Source organism: Montipora capricornis, chromosome 1, assembly GCF_036669925.1.
Source record: "Montipora capricornis isolate CH-2021 chromosome 1, ASM3666992v2, whole genome shotgun sequence".
Taxonomy (NCBI): Eukaryota; Metazoa; Cnidaria; class Anthozoa; order Scleractinia; family Acroporidae; genus Montipora; species Montipora capricornis.
This window is the reverse complement of record NC_090883.1, coordinates 43,389,112-43,405,463: the sequence shown is the minus strand read 5'-3', so window position 1 is coordinate 43,405,463 and position 16,352 is coordinate 43,389,112. Positions and strand designations below refer to the sequence as shown.

General features: G+C 41.3%; 3 protein-coding genes across 4 annotated transcripts in view; 2 read left to right on the top strand and 1 right to left on the bottom strand.

Annotated features, from left to right (window-relative positions):
• The window catches only part of LOC138045238 (uncharacterized), a 17,629-nt gene extending 10,706 nt beyond the window's left edge, over window positions 1-6,923 (top strand). For both annotated transcript variants that reach the window (XM_068891674.1, XM_068891666.1), the window contains exons 5-6: window positions 1-49; window positions 5,741-6,923. The exon at window positions 1-49 is cut by the window's left edge and continues 25 nt beyond it. In XM_068891674.1, coding sequence (XP_068747775.1) covers window positions 1-49; window positions 5,741-5,959 — 268 coding nt within the window. In that variant the 3' untranslated portion in view covers window positions 5,960-6,923. The remainder of the gene's footprint in view (window positions 50-5,740) is intronic.
• The window catches only part of LOC138045363 (uncharacterized), a 235,795-nt gene that overhangs the window by 147,974 nt on the left and 71,469 nt on the right, over window positions 1-16,352 (bottom strand). The gene's annotated exons all lie outside the window — the stretch shown is intronic.
• On the top strand, window positions 7,070-16,159 carry LOC138045252 (TNF receptor-associated factor 4-like). Its single transcript, XM_068891684.1, has 7 exons — window positions 7,070-7,353; window positions 7,651-7,705; window positions 9,454-9,558; window positions 11,559-11,723; window positions 12,237-12,314; window positions 13,810-13,884; window positions 14,418-16,159. Exons 1-7 carry the CDS (start codon window positions 7,184-7,186, stop codon window positions 14,997-14,999), a joined length of 1,230 nt encoding a protein of 409 aa, XP_068747785.1. The 5' UTR covers window positions 7,070-7,183; the 3' UTR covers window positions 15,000-16,159.

Here is a 16,352-nt window from a genome sequence, read left to right as displayed (position 1 = left end):
AAGCGTTTCCCAGCTGCAAGCAGCGGAAGTTGTGTCGCTTCAGGAACTGGTACGTAACTGTTAACATTAGTGTCGTCAATACCCGTGGTAATTACAGTCAATCAGAATGCGAAGACATTCAGCCTACGCCTAGCGGGCGCCAAGTGCAGGACAATAGTGCGAGCAAGCCTGATTGGCACGAGAGTTTTAAGCCAATCATTGGCGTAGTACCCGATAATGCAAGGATCAAGCGTCGTGGCTTAAGTCACGGAAGGATCGTCTAAAAATATTACTTTCCGTTATTGTAATAATTTCGTTATAACCCCAAGTCGTTCGGAATGGGAAGTGTGTATCAACATTGCAGGAATAAAATTGGCATGAACGGTGTGGTTGGTTGGGGAAAAAAATTAATATTTTTCGTCAGGTTCTCACGTCCTCTACACAACCTCAAATATTGTCAATTCACGTCGTTGTCAGGACGAGGACGGCAAAGGAATATACCAAAATGCAAAACCCACGTGCAGGGCGTGCAGAGCTATTAGGGAGCTTAAGCACGCGTGTTTTTGAGACCCGGACGACAACCGGAAGAGAACATTTCGCGTGCCAGGACAGTGGTATCTCCCAGATTTTTATACTAATTATCTCTAACGGTGAAAAGATAGTTAGCAATGTAAATGTGGTTGTGTGAATACAAATTAAAAGAGAAAAGGGCTCTCTTCCGGTTGTCGTCCGCATCTCAAAAACGCGCCTGCTTAAGCTCCCTATTGTTTTTGCTCATTAAACCCATTGTTTTGTGGCGTTCTCCTAGCGGCCGTCGTCATTCTTGCTTAAGCGCCCCAGTGAATGATGTCATTGGTTAAAAGAGCATAAATAATCGTGCTGTACGTGCAGCACGGATTTTTGAAGTCCTTATAGCATAACAACCGACGTGAAATCACCAAATGTGAGGTTTTGACGACAAAGTGAGCATGCAACAGAGAATCTTTTAGTCTATATTTTCTTCCCTGAAACCGCTCGTACCAATTTATTGTTAGGACACTTGACCCACATTGTAGGACGTGAACGAGATGTAATAATCGCGGAAGGCTTATCATAGAGCGAAGTTCTATTTCGAGGTGACGTTTTCGTCCACGTCGCCGTCGTAGAGCCTAAGGCCTATTCCAAACGTCGTGCTACTGCCGTGCCGAACTCAAATGAAATTGTCATTTCGATTTAAGCACGGCAGTAGTACGCCGTTTGAAACTAGGGAGCTTACGAAACGACGACGCCGACGGCAACGACGACGCTACAAAACAATAGGTTTAGTGAGCAAAAACAATGGCTCTGCACGCTCTGCACGTGCGTTTTACATAAAATGGTACATTTCTTTGCCGTCATCTCCTAAATGACGACGTGAAATGACCAAATTCAAGGTTCTGTGGAGGACGTTTGCACATGACGATGAATTTTCAGTTCTCTCTCTACGCTTCCAACCCACTCATACCAGTTTAGTTCCTCAACAGTTACTACACATTTTTAATGCGAAATGACATGAAATAGTTTCGTAGTGATATAAATAACGCGAACTCGTATTTTTAAATGAATTCCTCGTAGCCGTCGTCGTCCTCGTTTCCTAAGCTCCCTACTATTAAGCGCGGCACGGCTGACTTAGGTTCGGACAACAACTTAGCACGGCAGTAGCACGACTTGGTTTCAAACGGCGTGCTATTGTTGCGCCGAACTCAATTCATAAATTAATTTAATGTATTTTGCATTATTTGCATACTATTACGCTGGATGGATGGTTTGTTTTGTCTTTTGAATTTGGCGCGACTGTATTAGGTTCGACCTTTGAAACCGCTGCCGTGCCATCGTCGTGCCACTGCCAAGCCAAATTCATTTGCGTTCGTCACGGCAGTCGCACGACGTTTGAAACAGGCCTAAGGTACAAGGGACTTTAAGATCTAAGACAGTGACATCCACGAAAACGTCACTTCAGAATATAATTTTGCTCTATCGTAAGTCCTTCACCATTATTTCATCTCGTTGACGTCGCACAATGTGGACGATGTATTCCAAAAATAAACTGATACGAGTGGTTTCAAGGTAAAATAGACTGAATAAAAGGATCATATTTATATGCTCACGTTGGGGACAGCTATTCTTAGAGTTATTTTCATAGATTTATGTCGTAGAGTTAGAGTTAAGTTTCCAAAATCCTGAATTCAAGATTTGGGAAGCGAACATTCATAAAAGCTAACCGTAGGCCTAAAAACTTTTGTTTAGGCCTAATTAGGCCTAAGGTTAGCTTTTATGCATGGTTAGGATTCTTTTTGTATTTTTGTATTTCTGAATTCAGGATTTAGGCCTTCCAAAATCTTGAATTCAAGATTTTGGAAACTTAACTCTAACTCTGTGAAAATGACTCTACTGCTAGTAAACCTCGCTCACGTTTGTCGTCAAAACCTCAAATTTGGTGATTTCACGTCGTTGTCTTACAGAAATTCTTCCGAAAATGCGTGCACGTGCAGCACGATAATTTTTGCTCTTTTAACCAATGATATTAGGGAGCTTAAGCAACGACAACGGCGACGGCAACGAAAACGTCATCTCAAAATATAAATTCACGTTATTGTAATCACTTCGTGACTATTTCAACCTTTTTAATGTGACAAGGGTGTGGTAGTTCCTCAAAAATGACACTGGTCAGAACGGCACTTAATTTAGGGGGGGGAAACTAAAATTTATCGTCAAGTGCTGACTTTCTTCATAAAACCTTAAATTTGGCTATTGCACGTTGTTGTTTTGCTGACGACGGCAAGGAAATGGACATAAGTGAAAAACTCACGTGCAGGGCGTGCAAAACTATTGTTTTTGCTACTAAATATGCAAATTTGTGACGTTCTCGTTGCCGTGGCCCCAAGGCCGGGACACACTGGGCGATAAGTCGCTGCGACACGTCGCGGGGAGAAGTCGCCGCAACAAATCGCCTTGTGTGACACGGTTAATTTCATGAAAATCATTGTCGCTGCGGCAGAATTTTGTCGCTGCGATCAGTCGCACGAATTCAAACCAGTTTGAATTCGTGCGACTTATCGCAGCGACAAAATTAGCGAAAGCAGCGTTGTCGCATCGTGTGTACATTTCCGGCAAAAAGTCGCTGCGACAAAATATAAATGAACCAATGAGAGAGCGTCTTATGGTCAGCCATATTGAATTAGAAAACTAGTTCACATTCCCCCTCATACGAGATCACTGCGTGTGCACCGAACAGGCGTCGTGTCGCAGCGACGTGTTTTGCATGTAGTACACATGGAGCAACTTGTCGCAGAGACATGTCGCTTAGTGTGTCCCGGCCTTTATGATTTGATGGGGTTGCGTTTCTGAAAGCCTGCTTTTCACTAGCGACGCAAGCATTCTCGTCACCAGTGCCTTGGATCGATCCAAGGCTCTGGGAAACTGTGCGCCGTAGTGTTCTTACAGCCAAAAATTGGCTATTTGAACCTTACGGCGCCTGCTCACTCCTCGTGCTAACATGAATGCACCAATTAGAGCCGCGTTTGATTTTTCTTCACGAAAACCAATGAGAAGACACTAAGTTTCAGGGTTCCCCAGAGCTCTTCTCTTCCTCAGTCAAGAGAAGAGCTCTGGGGTGGAGAATGCGACGCAAGAATAAGCACAAGAATCATACGCAAACTCAGTAGCTTGTTGTTCATTAAAGCCTTTTGTTGGAACAATAGACACTAGTTAACAACAAGTAAATGCGCTTGCGTGTGTTGCTTGGGCTTATGCTTGCGTCGCTAGTGAAAACCAGGCTTAAACTCCCTTGTAGTGTAAGAAACCACGACGGCTACGCAAAGATAAAGGTAAAGTTGCACACGATCCGCTAGGGCTCGCATGGCCGGAGCGTAATTCCGGTTTCACGGAAAGATAACATCACAGCAAAATATGACTTTCGTCATCTGAAGTATTTCGCGATTATTTCATCTCCTTCGCGTTGTGCAACATGGGCGAAGTACCGTGAAAATTGGATTGACAGGAACAGTCGCAAAATATAAGTAAAAGAATGGTTGATTTGCTGTTGTAGCTCACGCTGTCGTCCAAATGTTAAATGCGGTCAATTCTTGCCGCACGTGCAGTCCTGTTTTCTTTGCGCATTGAACCAATGAATTGATTTAGGTGTTTTGTGACGTTTCGTTGGTGAGACCTTGGCCATTTCGTAAATTTCCTACAGGAGTCCGTCCCTGGCGCACCTGTGAACAAGTGTGCACGGTGAATGCAAGGCGGTGATTTATGCAAGTGCCTGATTAATAATAAACACTTAATGACTGGTCCCGAGGGAAACAGTTCATTTGTTTCCCGAGAATCTCAATGTTTCCCCGATGCGCAGCCGAGGAAAACAAAATGAACTGTTTCCCTCGTGACCAGTCATTAAGTGATTTGTTATATAGCAAAAAAAAAAAAGTGCAATGGCAACAACAACGGCGGTCGTCGGTCAACATTAGGGAGCTTACGAAACGAGGACGACGACAGCTACGAGGACTTCATTTAAAAATACGAGTTCGCGTTATTCATATCACTACAAAGCTATTTCATGTCGTTTCGCCTTAAAAATGTGTAGTAACTGCCGAGGAATTAAACTGATATGAGTGGGTTGGAAGCGTAGAGAGAGAACTGAAAATTCATCGTCATGTGCTAACGACCTCCACAGAACCTTGAATTTGGTCATTTCACGTCGTCATTTAGGAGATGACGGCAAAGAAATGTACCAAAATGTAAAAGGCACGTGCAGAGCGTGCAGTGCCATTGTTTTTGCTCACTAAACCTATTGTTTTGTAGCGTCGTCGTTGCCGTCGGCGTCGTCGTTTCGTAAGCTCCCTATTCGCGGGAAACAGTGCACTGTTACCCTCTGACGTCATAGATTTTGCCCCCTCAGAGACTTTTGGCGGGAAAAAGTTTTATTGTTAGATGCCATGTGACCTCGAAGTACCCAATGAGAGCGCCGGCTGTTGGGGGAAAAAATTCGGCTCCATAAATTGGGAAATCTCATTATGTCATCGCTGCAATGATGGTGTCTCTTTCTGACATCGACGTGAAATGACCAAATTTGATTTTGAGGTTATGTGGAGGAAATGAACACCGCCGTTGAATTTTAAATCTGCTCTTTAAACACTCACGCCATTCATACCGAATTTGTTCGTGAAAAGACGGTTGTTACGAAAAAGAAGCAACTTTTGACGATAAAAAACTGCGATAAATATTTTTTTAAAAACGACGACGTTTGGACGGTGGGCTAACTCTATTATCAAGTCAAAACGATAGTGATGGCTCAACGTCGAAACGTCGTCGTATATTATAATAAGGGATACGTAAAGTACTTACCCGTCTTACTTTATGTGGCCCGCTGGGACCTTTAGGGACTTCCTCGCTGGCTCATCTGCTTTGAGACCTTGCTTCGTGGTGATTAAGTGTTAAGTATTTATGAGTCAACGAGTTAGTGAGGTTAACCAAACCACGAAGGCTTAGGCATAATCAATAAATTATTGCTATATTGACTTTGAGACTCATTGACTCATAAACAGGCATCCTCCTTTGCCGGTAAAAAAAGCTTTGCTATTCTGCTTCAAAACTCGTGAGGACGACTGATGCCAAGTCTTACTGTTACCGGTGAGGGCTTCTCTTCTTTCCTTTCCTTAGAGGCTGTGGGAACAAGGCTGCCAGATGTTAACCAATTGTTCTAGGAAGTAAATGAAAACTATGTAATCGAAGACTCTTTTCTCAGTTTTTCACAGAGATGGGCTGCATCTGCTCGCCTTGGAAAACAGTGAATCCGCGGGAAAAGCCTTTAGAGGATTTATGGAAAAGACCTTCACGGGCGAGAGATTATCTGGAGAGTCTTGGACTTCGGGAAGTCCTCGAAGGGAAGCAAGTACTGGTCATCTGCCCAGAAAAGTGTCAACTGCTTAATGTTTTAGCGCTGTTTTATGACAACATCTCGTAATGCGGCAATCTGAGGCGCAGTTCTGTCACCCATTGATTTTGCTCAGTTCATAGCGAAGCGGAAACTACACACTTTGATTCTATTCGAAAACTTTCAAGATAAAATTATCACGCTTTTTTTTCTTTTTTGCTCATAAACGGTATGTAGGGCAACCTCTGGTCACGAGAACTGTTTATTGTGTCAGCCATTAATTCTCTGCATGGCATATTGCTGTCAATAAATAAAGACGGTACTTCTCCATAAGCATTGTGTCCGAGGAGGTGTTTCCTCCCGCTATGTGTTTTTCAATTGCACGTCGCCCATGCTTTTCAATTTTTCTTCAAAAACAAGCAAATCGTTAAAAAGGCAAAAAGAAATAAACCGCTGTGGAGGTTAGTACTTTTGAAGAAAGAAATTCACATGTCACATTACGGAGAAAACACATCTTGAAACTTTGCATATGAAACTACCTATTTATAATATTATCTTTCAATTCATGAGTTGACACGGTTATCAATTATTGATTTCTTCATGTGCTTTTTATTGTTGAAATATAGTTTGAAATATTTCTTTTTTTTGCGTTCTCATAACTTTTGCAAACTCTTGCTTGTGGAAAAATCGACTGACTCGCTAAATCTGCGTGAGAAATTGTGTATGAAGGTCTATTAACTTAGTATCTATTTTTAAACGTATTTTGATTAAAAGATTCTTTAATTTTTTATTGCCAGAAGACGACGTCAAAATTGACTTGTGAGTTCAGCTGTCCTTCTTTCAGACTCTTTTGGGAATTATATTGACAGAATTCAAGAAATTCAACTTAGAAAAGTGGTCTTGCCGAAGGAGTTGGTTGTCATGTCCTTTAATGTTGCAAATTTTAATTAACACTGTGCTTCGGAAAGGAAAGTCGGGTTTTTGGCAGCTTCCCGGGTATATTTTCCAATGCAAAGAGAACTTAATATATCGAGATAATAAACTTGAAATGTCAAATTTTCCTATAGTAAACTTCTTCAAGTTGTCTTGGGCTCAAAGCCGGTTGAGACGTTGGAGACTGTGTGAAACGGCTGGTGTCAAGGCAGATGTGTCGCTGGCATATGATTAAAGTAATTGCTTTCCTCCAACGTCAGTCGTCGTTAGCAAGCTGTCAAGAACTTGGCACTGCAGGAACAGCGCTGAAAATTCGTTTTGTGTTTTTCGCTGTTAAGACATTACTTTGTCTCGATATTAAGCAAGCGAAATCGAGGTAACATGGCCGATCGCGTCGATCGAGAAACTGGCGGATTCGAGGCAGAGTTTGTTCTGCCTCTGCCACAAGAATACGAATGTCCCATATGTCAGCTAGCTTTCAGAGATCCTGTACAAATTGAGGATTGTGGTCACAGATTCTGCCAGTCTTGTTTGCAAGAGTTAAAGCGACGGTAATTAGTGTTTTTTTAAAACTTTCCTCGTTTCCAATTCTTGCACTAGCAGAAAGAGGAGAAATTCGAGAGAGTTTGTTGTTTACATTGTAAAATTCAGTCATCTTTGTAGAGTATTTGAAGCGCTTAATTAACTCTGATCTAGCCTACGAATAACCAATTTTATGATGTAAATTTTCTTTTTTTTAAGTGTGAAGTGATCAGTGTAGAAAAATGGACGAGGCTTTAGTGTTTTATCTTTGCTTAATGGTGAAACAAATTTTCTGATACTGAACTGAATTATGCCATTGATATTAGGCAAGGAAGTCCGTGCTTATGTCCACTTGACAGGAAACCATTTTCATCTTCCAAGGTAATGATCCTCAGTTCTTTTTATCGTTCACCTTTCCTATCACCACTGTTATTTATTGCTACAAACAGGAGAAAAGACGTGCCGATTCATCTTTTGCTTAATGTTAAACTTCTAGACAAAAAAAATAAGATCGGATTGAAATTTGATATGAAAATTCGCCGATGTAGAAAAGTGATTCCTTTATCTATTTTCATTTGGTTTTCGTGTGCTTCTGTCACTCCGATTTAAAGTCAAACGCTTAAATCTCGCTGACAAAATTCGATAAAATATTCGATGATCATTCTATTTAAGTGACAGCGCAAGTTGCATTCTATATTGTATTTTTTCCATGCAAATGTCGAACGCAACAAAAGCATAAAGTAAGGCCCGTTTCAAACGTCGAACTTTACAAGTGCGGAGTCTAATGCAAATGAGCGAAAACAATAGATTTTTCTCATTTGCATTATATTCGGCACATGTAAAGTTCGACGTTTGAAACGGGCCTAAGTCAATGAAGGTGTATTTAAACACTTAAGCCCTGGCCAAACTATCCAACAAAGTTGGATTCCACATGCAACATTGTTGGATGTAAATGTTGAGGTAGTGGCAAAACACTCTCCAACATTGCTTGATGAAACATTCAAGTTCAAGTTGGCGCTAAATTTATAAGTATGGCGCTAACACTGAAACGAAAATCGCTCGTACCGTGCTACTGGAGCTGTTTGAGGACGGAAATGATGGATTCAAACGAGCTGAAACCAAAAATGGTTAAGAGAACGTGTAGAAAAGGGTATTTTTACTGCAAGATACACCCGCGCTTAGGAGATAACGAGAGTGAGCTCGAATCAATTTGCAGAAATTGTAAACGCTATTGAACCAGAAATCTCCAAACAGAGCCGAAGTGATTAAGGGGACTAAAAGTGTCCCAAAGACATGGCCTTGCCTCATATTCGCTGATCAAGGTTTCTCGCTGTTGATCCTTGTCCGCCATCTTTGTTGCAAATAATGCAAGAAGCCTTGGCTTGAAAATAAAATAGCGATTCGTAATTGGCTAGCAGCGCGAACGTGACTCGATTCAGGACACAACTTCGTTGGAAGAGCGGCAAAACACTGCAACATTGTTGCCTCGAGCAGAATTGTTGGTCGCAATGTTTGATCAAAAGCAAACTCCATCCAACGCTTCATCGAACAAAAAATGTTGGACGAACATCATCCAACATGGGTGGCCAAACGGTCGAACAATGTTGGATCGAGCAAAGTTGGAGGGTTGAATCCAACTTTGTTCGATAGTTTAGCCACGGCTTTAGCTTCATTGAAATCAATACACCAGATAACTCTCATTAATAACAATTTTTAAAAAACTCAAATAGGGTCGACGGCAAGACTAGCGATTAAATTCGCCTTGATTTTGTCGTATTTTGGAGATTGTAAATTTGCGTTAGACCGGGTTCAATTATTGAATCGGATTCGTTGTCGCGAAACCAATGCATTGCGAATCATTGATCGGAACAATTTGAATCCCCCGAAAATCCTTCCAAACTAAAACATATTCTCGTGACACAGTTTTTCTTGCAAGGACAATTTCTCTACAAGTCCTCGAAAACACAGAACAGTATGGTGTTTCTTTGCTGTCGAAGCCAAGGATGGACGGAAATATACTGAGCTTTTATGAACATTATTTAATTACTGTTTTGAAAGGTTTTAGTAAGTCAGTTGAAAACGTCGCGGGTTTGTTGCATTAAATGGGGTTGTTTTGCCTTTCATTACAGGTTTTCGTCGATAAAGCTGCTCAACGAGCAGTTTTATCTCTTGCAGTGAAATGTGTAAACTGGAAAAGAAAATGTGACTGGACGGGCGATTTAATCTATGCTGAGGTGAGATAACGTGTTTGCACATTTTCACACCAAAATGGCGTCATTAAATTTTCACGTTCTAGTTCCTGAAATCATCGCTGGTGCGCCCTCTTGCAGAACATACAGTCACTGTGTTATAGAATAGGTGGTTTGCGACGAATCTGTGGAGGCACAGATAACAATGCTGGTGGACAAACTTAAGGAGCAGATGAGAGATCTTTTGTTTTCGTCCACCAACATGGCGGCGATGACATAACACGAAAACCACCTACGGCGGAGATTAGTAAACTCTACTAATGTATTTTTGAATACTCTCTTGAAGCGTGGCCATTTCATTAGAACAAAGCCGTCTATTAGCAATCGGCAATTGTCAGGGCGTTTTCGTCGTGTTATCCAGACTAAGATAATTACAACCAATACTTAACAAGAATTGTGTGTTATAAGCAAAGGACACAGATTTAAGTGAAAAACGCTTTCAGTTCGTTGAATGATCTCGAACCCTTCTCCAAAGAGGAGAACTCGACATGATAATTGTTTTTCTTTTCCTGACTGTAAAAGCAAACTTTGCAAGTGGATGAACTTTTCAATTGGGTAATAACACTGAAATATTTTTTAATAATAAACTGAGACAATAGAACTTACTTTCCTTTGTTTTCAACCGGTAAAATTGAAATATCTATACTAGGCGGAAATACCAATGTTTGGCCGCTAAATTATTTTATTTCTTGTCAAAATGTTCTTTCATTGTAGGGGTTCTTGAGGAAATATGTTTCGTTTCCATTTGTAAGACTGGGAGGTGATCGCTCCAGTTTTTCCAAAACGCAATTTAAACTCTGTTAACAAAAGCGATAAACCCATCTGTTTCCTTCAGGAGCACATGTGGTTTTGTCTGTTCGTAAAGCTATGTATTAATTTCCTTTTTCACGCCGTGAATTTCAATGGACTTCGAATATTTTATTTGGTTCTTGTTTAAAAACGACAAAATTAAAAGAATCCACTGATTTTACTCGTATGATCTGTTTTAGCAAGCCTAGAGTTTTTTTCGAAATAAAAAAATTTTTTCCCGAAATTTTCGCAGTATTGCTGAACACCATATGTCTTCAATTAGCAACAGGTGATCAGATTCCAGGAGTGGCTACAAGAATAGGTTTGGCGTCGCTATTTAATAAGCTTATTGTGTTCAATTGTTCACTTGCTGTGCTGCAATGGTGACGTTTCGTTGTTTTGTTAACTAGTTATAAACTGCTTAAGCAAAGAGTAATAATTTGTCCTTACCTCAATGCTTCGACTGTATCAAGATTTTATTTTGGTAAGTTGAATTGATAATAATATACTTTCGCCCGTTTGATCAAAGCTCTATCTCACTGTAGTGGATGAAGGCGCTGTTATACATTGTGAAATGTTCCGTGCAACCATAGGCAGCCCAAGCTCGCGTCACGACAGACAGCCGTTGAGAATTTAAACGCGTTATAAGACTTTGTATGGGAAATAAAATACAGTCGATTATGAAGCCTAAAAAATGCTCAATTTAACGTTCAACCAGACTTGTTTATTTCCCATACAAAGTCTTATAACGCGTTTAAATTCTCAACGGCTGTCTGTAGTGACGCGAGCTTGGGCTGCCTATGGTGCAACTTTGGTATTTGCTTACTGGATGACTCGTTAACTGCCTGGCTCACCTACTTAATGGCTGATTGGCTTGTTGACTGGCTGACTGAATGTTTGCCTGACGCACCGATAGACTAACTGTTGTCTGTCTGACTGATTGCCTCTGAGCTGTCTAACTAACTGAGGGATTGACTGTCTGACTGACTGGCGCACTGTTTGTCTGTCTGACCTACTCATTGGCCCGCTGGCTAACTATCGGACTGACTGGTGGACTGAAAGACGGGATAACTGACGGAAGGCTGGGTAGCTGTCTAACTGTCTGACTTACCCACTGGCCCTATAGACTGAAAGATTGGCGGACCATATGAATAACCGACTGGAATATAGTAATTATATCAGCTTTTTTCCCTCAGGATCACACGAAAACCTGCGCATATGAAGAAGTGCATTGTACAAATTCGGAGTGTAATGAAGTCATGACACGTCGCAATTTACAGTACCATCTAGTGTCGAAATGCCGCTGGAGGGTGGTGTCGTGCCATTTTTGTGCCGACATGTACACTTACAAGGACAGTAAGGTGAGCTGCAAATACGAGCCCAGTGTGGCCAAGTTTCACGGGAAAGCTGTGCAAACCGTCGCTTAGCTAGGCAGAAAGTTATGTACTTCCTCTGTTTTTAGAACGGTAACTCCGAACTCATTTATTTATTTATTTCTCACCTTTATTTCCAATTCACATATTTCGTATGAGTATATGCTAATACCTAAGTAAGTATCATTTTTTAGAGTATCTAGCAGCTAATACCTCCGAACAGAACAACTTTAAGAATCCCGACTGGCCGGAGGCAAACCAGTTGGCTATTTTACAAGTGCAGCTGGGAAGTTGAACCAGGGAACACCAGGAACAAATTCACCGAGTGGTCAGAACGAGACTTGAACCGAGGATCTCCGGAGCTCAAGGCAAGCGCCCTAACCACTGGGCTTCACAGCCATCAGTTTAAGACAGAAGCTAAGGCCGTTGTTTCAGTTCTTGTACGTTTGTCCAGGCGTAACTCAGTGAGGCTCAGTAGTTTTTCCTCGTTTAACCTGTTAGACTCATATGAAAGTATGCAGGAGAATCCCTTTGGAATGCGTCAATAAGTGCGGCGCCAAAGATATTCCCCGTGAGGAGGTACGTCCTGAGTAATATTTATTTTAGTCACTAAGGCAAAGTCGCATGCAAGCCACTGAGGTTCACACGGCTGGACCTTATCCCGGTTTCAGTGAGAATGAAAATAGAGGATGAAATGTTCACAGTTGTATGCTCATGTTGTCGTCTAAACCTTCAGATTTGGTGATTTCAAGTCGTTGTGACGCAGAGTACCGCAAGAATATGTTGTAAAATGCGTGCAGCACGTGCAGCACGAGTATTTTTCCTCTTTTAACCAATGATATTACTGTTTTCTGGTATTGTCGTCGCCGTTCTTTTGTGGCCGGTACTGGCCCCAGTTGTTCAAAAGGTGCATAACGCTATCCACCTGTAGGGCCCAGTTCCTCAAAAGCCGATTAACGCTAATCTAAGATTAAAAATTAACCAAGCAGTTTATTTCTCTACTCCCAAATGCTGTTCAACGCAGATTTTCGGCAGAACTTTACATGAGAAGACGTCAATCTTGAAAAACAAAAATAACCAAAAGAAACTTTCACCAAAAAGTTGAAAACGTGAAACAAAAGTTTACGCTAATCCTGGATTAAGTTAATCGGCTTTCGAGGAACCGGGCAAATCTCTATCCATTGGATAGCGCAATTGGTTTCGCTTTGACGTAACCACTTGATAGCGATTTATCCGGAGGATAGCGCTATCCATCGAATAAATCACTATCCACTGGGTAACTCAACTGGTTTTACTGTTGCTAGTGTTTATCCGCTGGATAGTGATTTATCCCGGCGTCGGATAGCTTTATCCACCTTTTGAACAACCAATCGAGGCCTGGGACCTGGCCTCGGTTGTTCAAAAGGTGAATAACGCTATCCAAAGGATAAATCACTATCCATTAGATAGCGCAATTGATTCCTCTGTGACTTATCCACTTTTTGACCTAAGCATAAGCAGAAGCAAACGCTGCGGGTGGGTTTTGATCATTAGTACTTTTTGTTAGGACTTTTTTGTTACTTTTTCTTTAATTGGCAACAAGTCAATGCGCTTGTTTGTTGCTTGTGCTTATTTTAGCGTCGTAGGTGAAAGCCCTAATCCCAGATTTAAACCAAGGAGTTTATTTATCCACTCCCAAATGTTGATCAACGCTGATATTCGGCAAAATTTTACATTACTATGCAAGGAAGTCAATCTGGAAACACAAAAATAGGCAAAACAAGCTTTTTCGCCCAAAAGTTAAAAAAATGAAACCAAGGTTTACGCTAATCCTGGATTAAGTTAATCGGCTTTTGAACAACCGGGCCCTGAGTGGGTGAGAACTTGATGGGTAGAGCATGGGGATGGGTTCAAATCATGTCAATCTGGTGTTCTTAATCCTGTGACTACTTGTTTGCTATATACGACCACCATGCTTCTTCAAATCCGCAATTAAAATGTATGAATTCTCAATGACACGGAGCGATCGTCGTTGACTGACTTTTGATAGATTATCAGTAAACCCATGAAGTGTTTTAATTACTTCGTTCTTTAGCTGTCTTTTCACTTGACGGAGTGTACGTTGGCAGTTCACCCTTGCTATTATCTGGACATTGGCTGTACCTTTAAGGTAAAAGTAAAGTAAAGTAAAGTAAAGCAACCATATTTAACGTCGATAACTCGTAACAGTAATTCAACTGACAAACCTGAGGTCGACGTTGCGCTCATTTTACTCCCTCCTCGCCATCAGTGCTCCGTTTTACGGGTATTTAAAGCTGCTTAAAGTGGTACTACGACCAAAAAAAACAATTCTTTTTTTCTTTGGAAATACGTCTGCGTTAATTCGCAGGCTAGTCTTGCGGAGGTCGTAGTTTCGAATCCTTCCCAGCTGTCCATTCGCCCGTCGCTAGGCAACTAGTTTCATATCCTTTCCACGGGCGCTGTACACCTTGGATTTCCACCGTCGTGAATTTCTATTTACCTATGCGTACGTAAACTTTCACGTTTACTGTACGTGTGGCTACTCATGCATACATCGTCTCTACTCTATTTACGCACGCTGAAAAGCCAATTCAAGTTTACTTACGCATAGGCGCGTAAAAAAAAATCGCCTCACTGGAAATCCACCTTTAAACATCTATAGTTGTTTTTTTTTTTTTTTAGGGGAAACGTGATGCCCTCGATGAGCACTCCAAAACCGCGGTTCACACACACCTAAGCTTGGCTATGCAGAAAATCCGCGAGAACGAAACTCGGAGCACTTGCACCAACGGTGTGTTCGTCTGGAAAATCTCTAAGTATAAGCAGCAGTATGACCTGGCAGTGGCTTCGCCCGAGGATCTTGCGATTTTTAGTCCTCCCTTCTATTCGTCTCAGTACGGGTACAAAATGAGACTCAAGGCATATTTACAAGGACGCGATCGCGGAAAATCAACGCATTTGTCTCTGTACATTATCATAATGAAAGGAGAGTACGATGCGCTGTTGGACTGGCCGTTCAAACAAAAGATAACATTCTTTCTCATCGATCAAGGCGAGCAGAAGAATCATCGAACTCATCAGCTCAGTCCGAATCGGTCCTTGCCGAACATTAAAGTCGTGTTCAGTCGGCCAACGATGAGAGAGAATCTTGGCATCGGTAATCCATGCTTTGTGCCCCACGAGGTGCTAGAATCTGCGGAGTTCATCAAAGATGATACCTTATTTATAAAGGCGGTTGTGGAGCCTGCAAAGATCGCTTCATAACTAGTACGCCGGGGATTTACAGCTCCTTGTTTCACGTTCAACTGACTGTCTTAGTACTGAGAAAGATTCAGCATTGCGTTTTACGGCAAACAGGAAATGCGAGACTCGAATTTGCTTTTGCCAAAAAAAAAAAAAAACCTTGATTTTCGCTCATTGCTTGCCTGTCATCTTAGGCTATCGTGAATCTTCTAAAAAGAGAGGAAAAAGATGGAAGAATATAGTCTTTGAGCAACAGCCGAGCGTTTGACGTTTCTCGTTTCACGTTAACGCAATGCTAAATCTCTGGAGTGACGTAAAACATTTCACGATAAAAGTGACATACATGTAGCTCATAGCTCAGGTGGTTATAGCGTCGCACCGGTATCGCGAGGTCACGGGTTCGAATCCCGTTGAAGTCCTGAATTTTTCAGCCTTCTCTACGCAATTGCAAAAATTGCATTCACAACTGCGAGGATCATAGCTTCACTTTGATTTCATATCCGCAGTTCATATATGATCCATTTCATATATCATTTCATCGTTGATATGTAAGCGCCATCTCATTCAATCGGCCACGTCACTGGTCCAAGCCGAACTCATTGAGGCATGTCCCTTCCGATCTCGAGTGCAAAAGTTCCGTCTCCCTTTATGTGCTTTAGGACAGAGACCTTAGGCTTAAATGTTTTTTAAATTGCAATTTGTCTCGTACAAAGATGGGAATACTATAGTATTAGTATATACCACAAGAGTGAATAGTGCTTTCTGCACATTCTTATTGAGCAAAGGGAGAAAAACAAAATGGCTTCCTGTTGCGCTTTAGGAGCAAAATTTATCGATTAACGAGACAATTATTTCAAAAATAAAAAAAATGGCAACGAGGTTTGGTTTGACTGTATTTAATAGACCCCTTTGCATAAATGGCGCCCAAATTTGAATAACAATACTTTATACATCCTTAGCCTCGTGTTTATGTTTCAAGACAAAGGACTTTTCTCATGAATGTGAGGCTAAGGATGTATCAAGTATTGTTATTCAAATTTGGGCGCCATTTATGCAAAGGGTCTATGAAAAGTTGTTTAATCTTTCCAAACGGCATAAAAAATGTACAATGCCTTGTTCACGTGAACTATTTTCTGATGTATATTTGTTGCTTATTGTTAGAAATAAATCAAAATTTCAAACGGCTGATTATTCAACTTGTGTGGTATATACGGTATATACTAAAACATTTATTTACCTCATTGTCGGTGAAATTGGTTGATGCCTCCCGAGCTGTGAAGCGACGACTATTCGCCTCCACTTCGACGGATTATGCGTCCTGACGAAATACCTTATGAGGGGCCCAAGCGTGTTCCAAGAACCACTAAAGGATAT

Excerpts from the sequence above, each read along its gene's own strand:
- LOC138045252 (XM_068891684.1), top strand. The coding sequence starts at position 7,184 with ATGGCCGATCGCGTCGATCGAGAAACTGGCGGATTCGAGGCAGAGTTT. Across the intron at positions 7,706-9,453 it reads AACCATTTTCATCTTCCAAG|GTTTTCGTCGATAAAGCTGC; the intron begins GTAATGATCCTC and ends CTTTCATTACAG. Across the intron at positions 11,724-12,236 it reads ACACTTACAAGGACAGTAAG|ACTCATATGAAAGTATGCAG; the intron begins GTGAGCTGCAAA and ends TTAACCTGTTAG.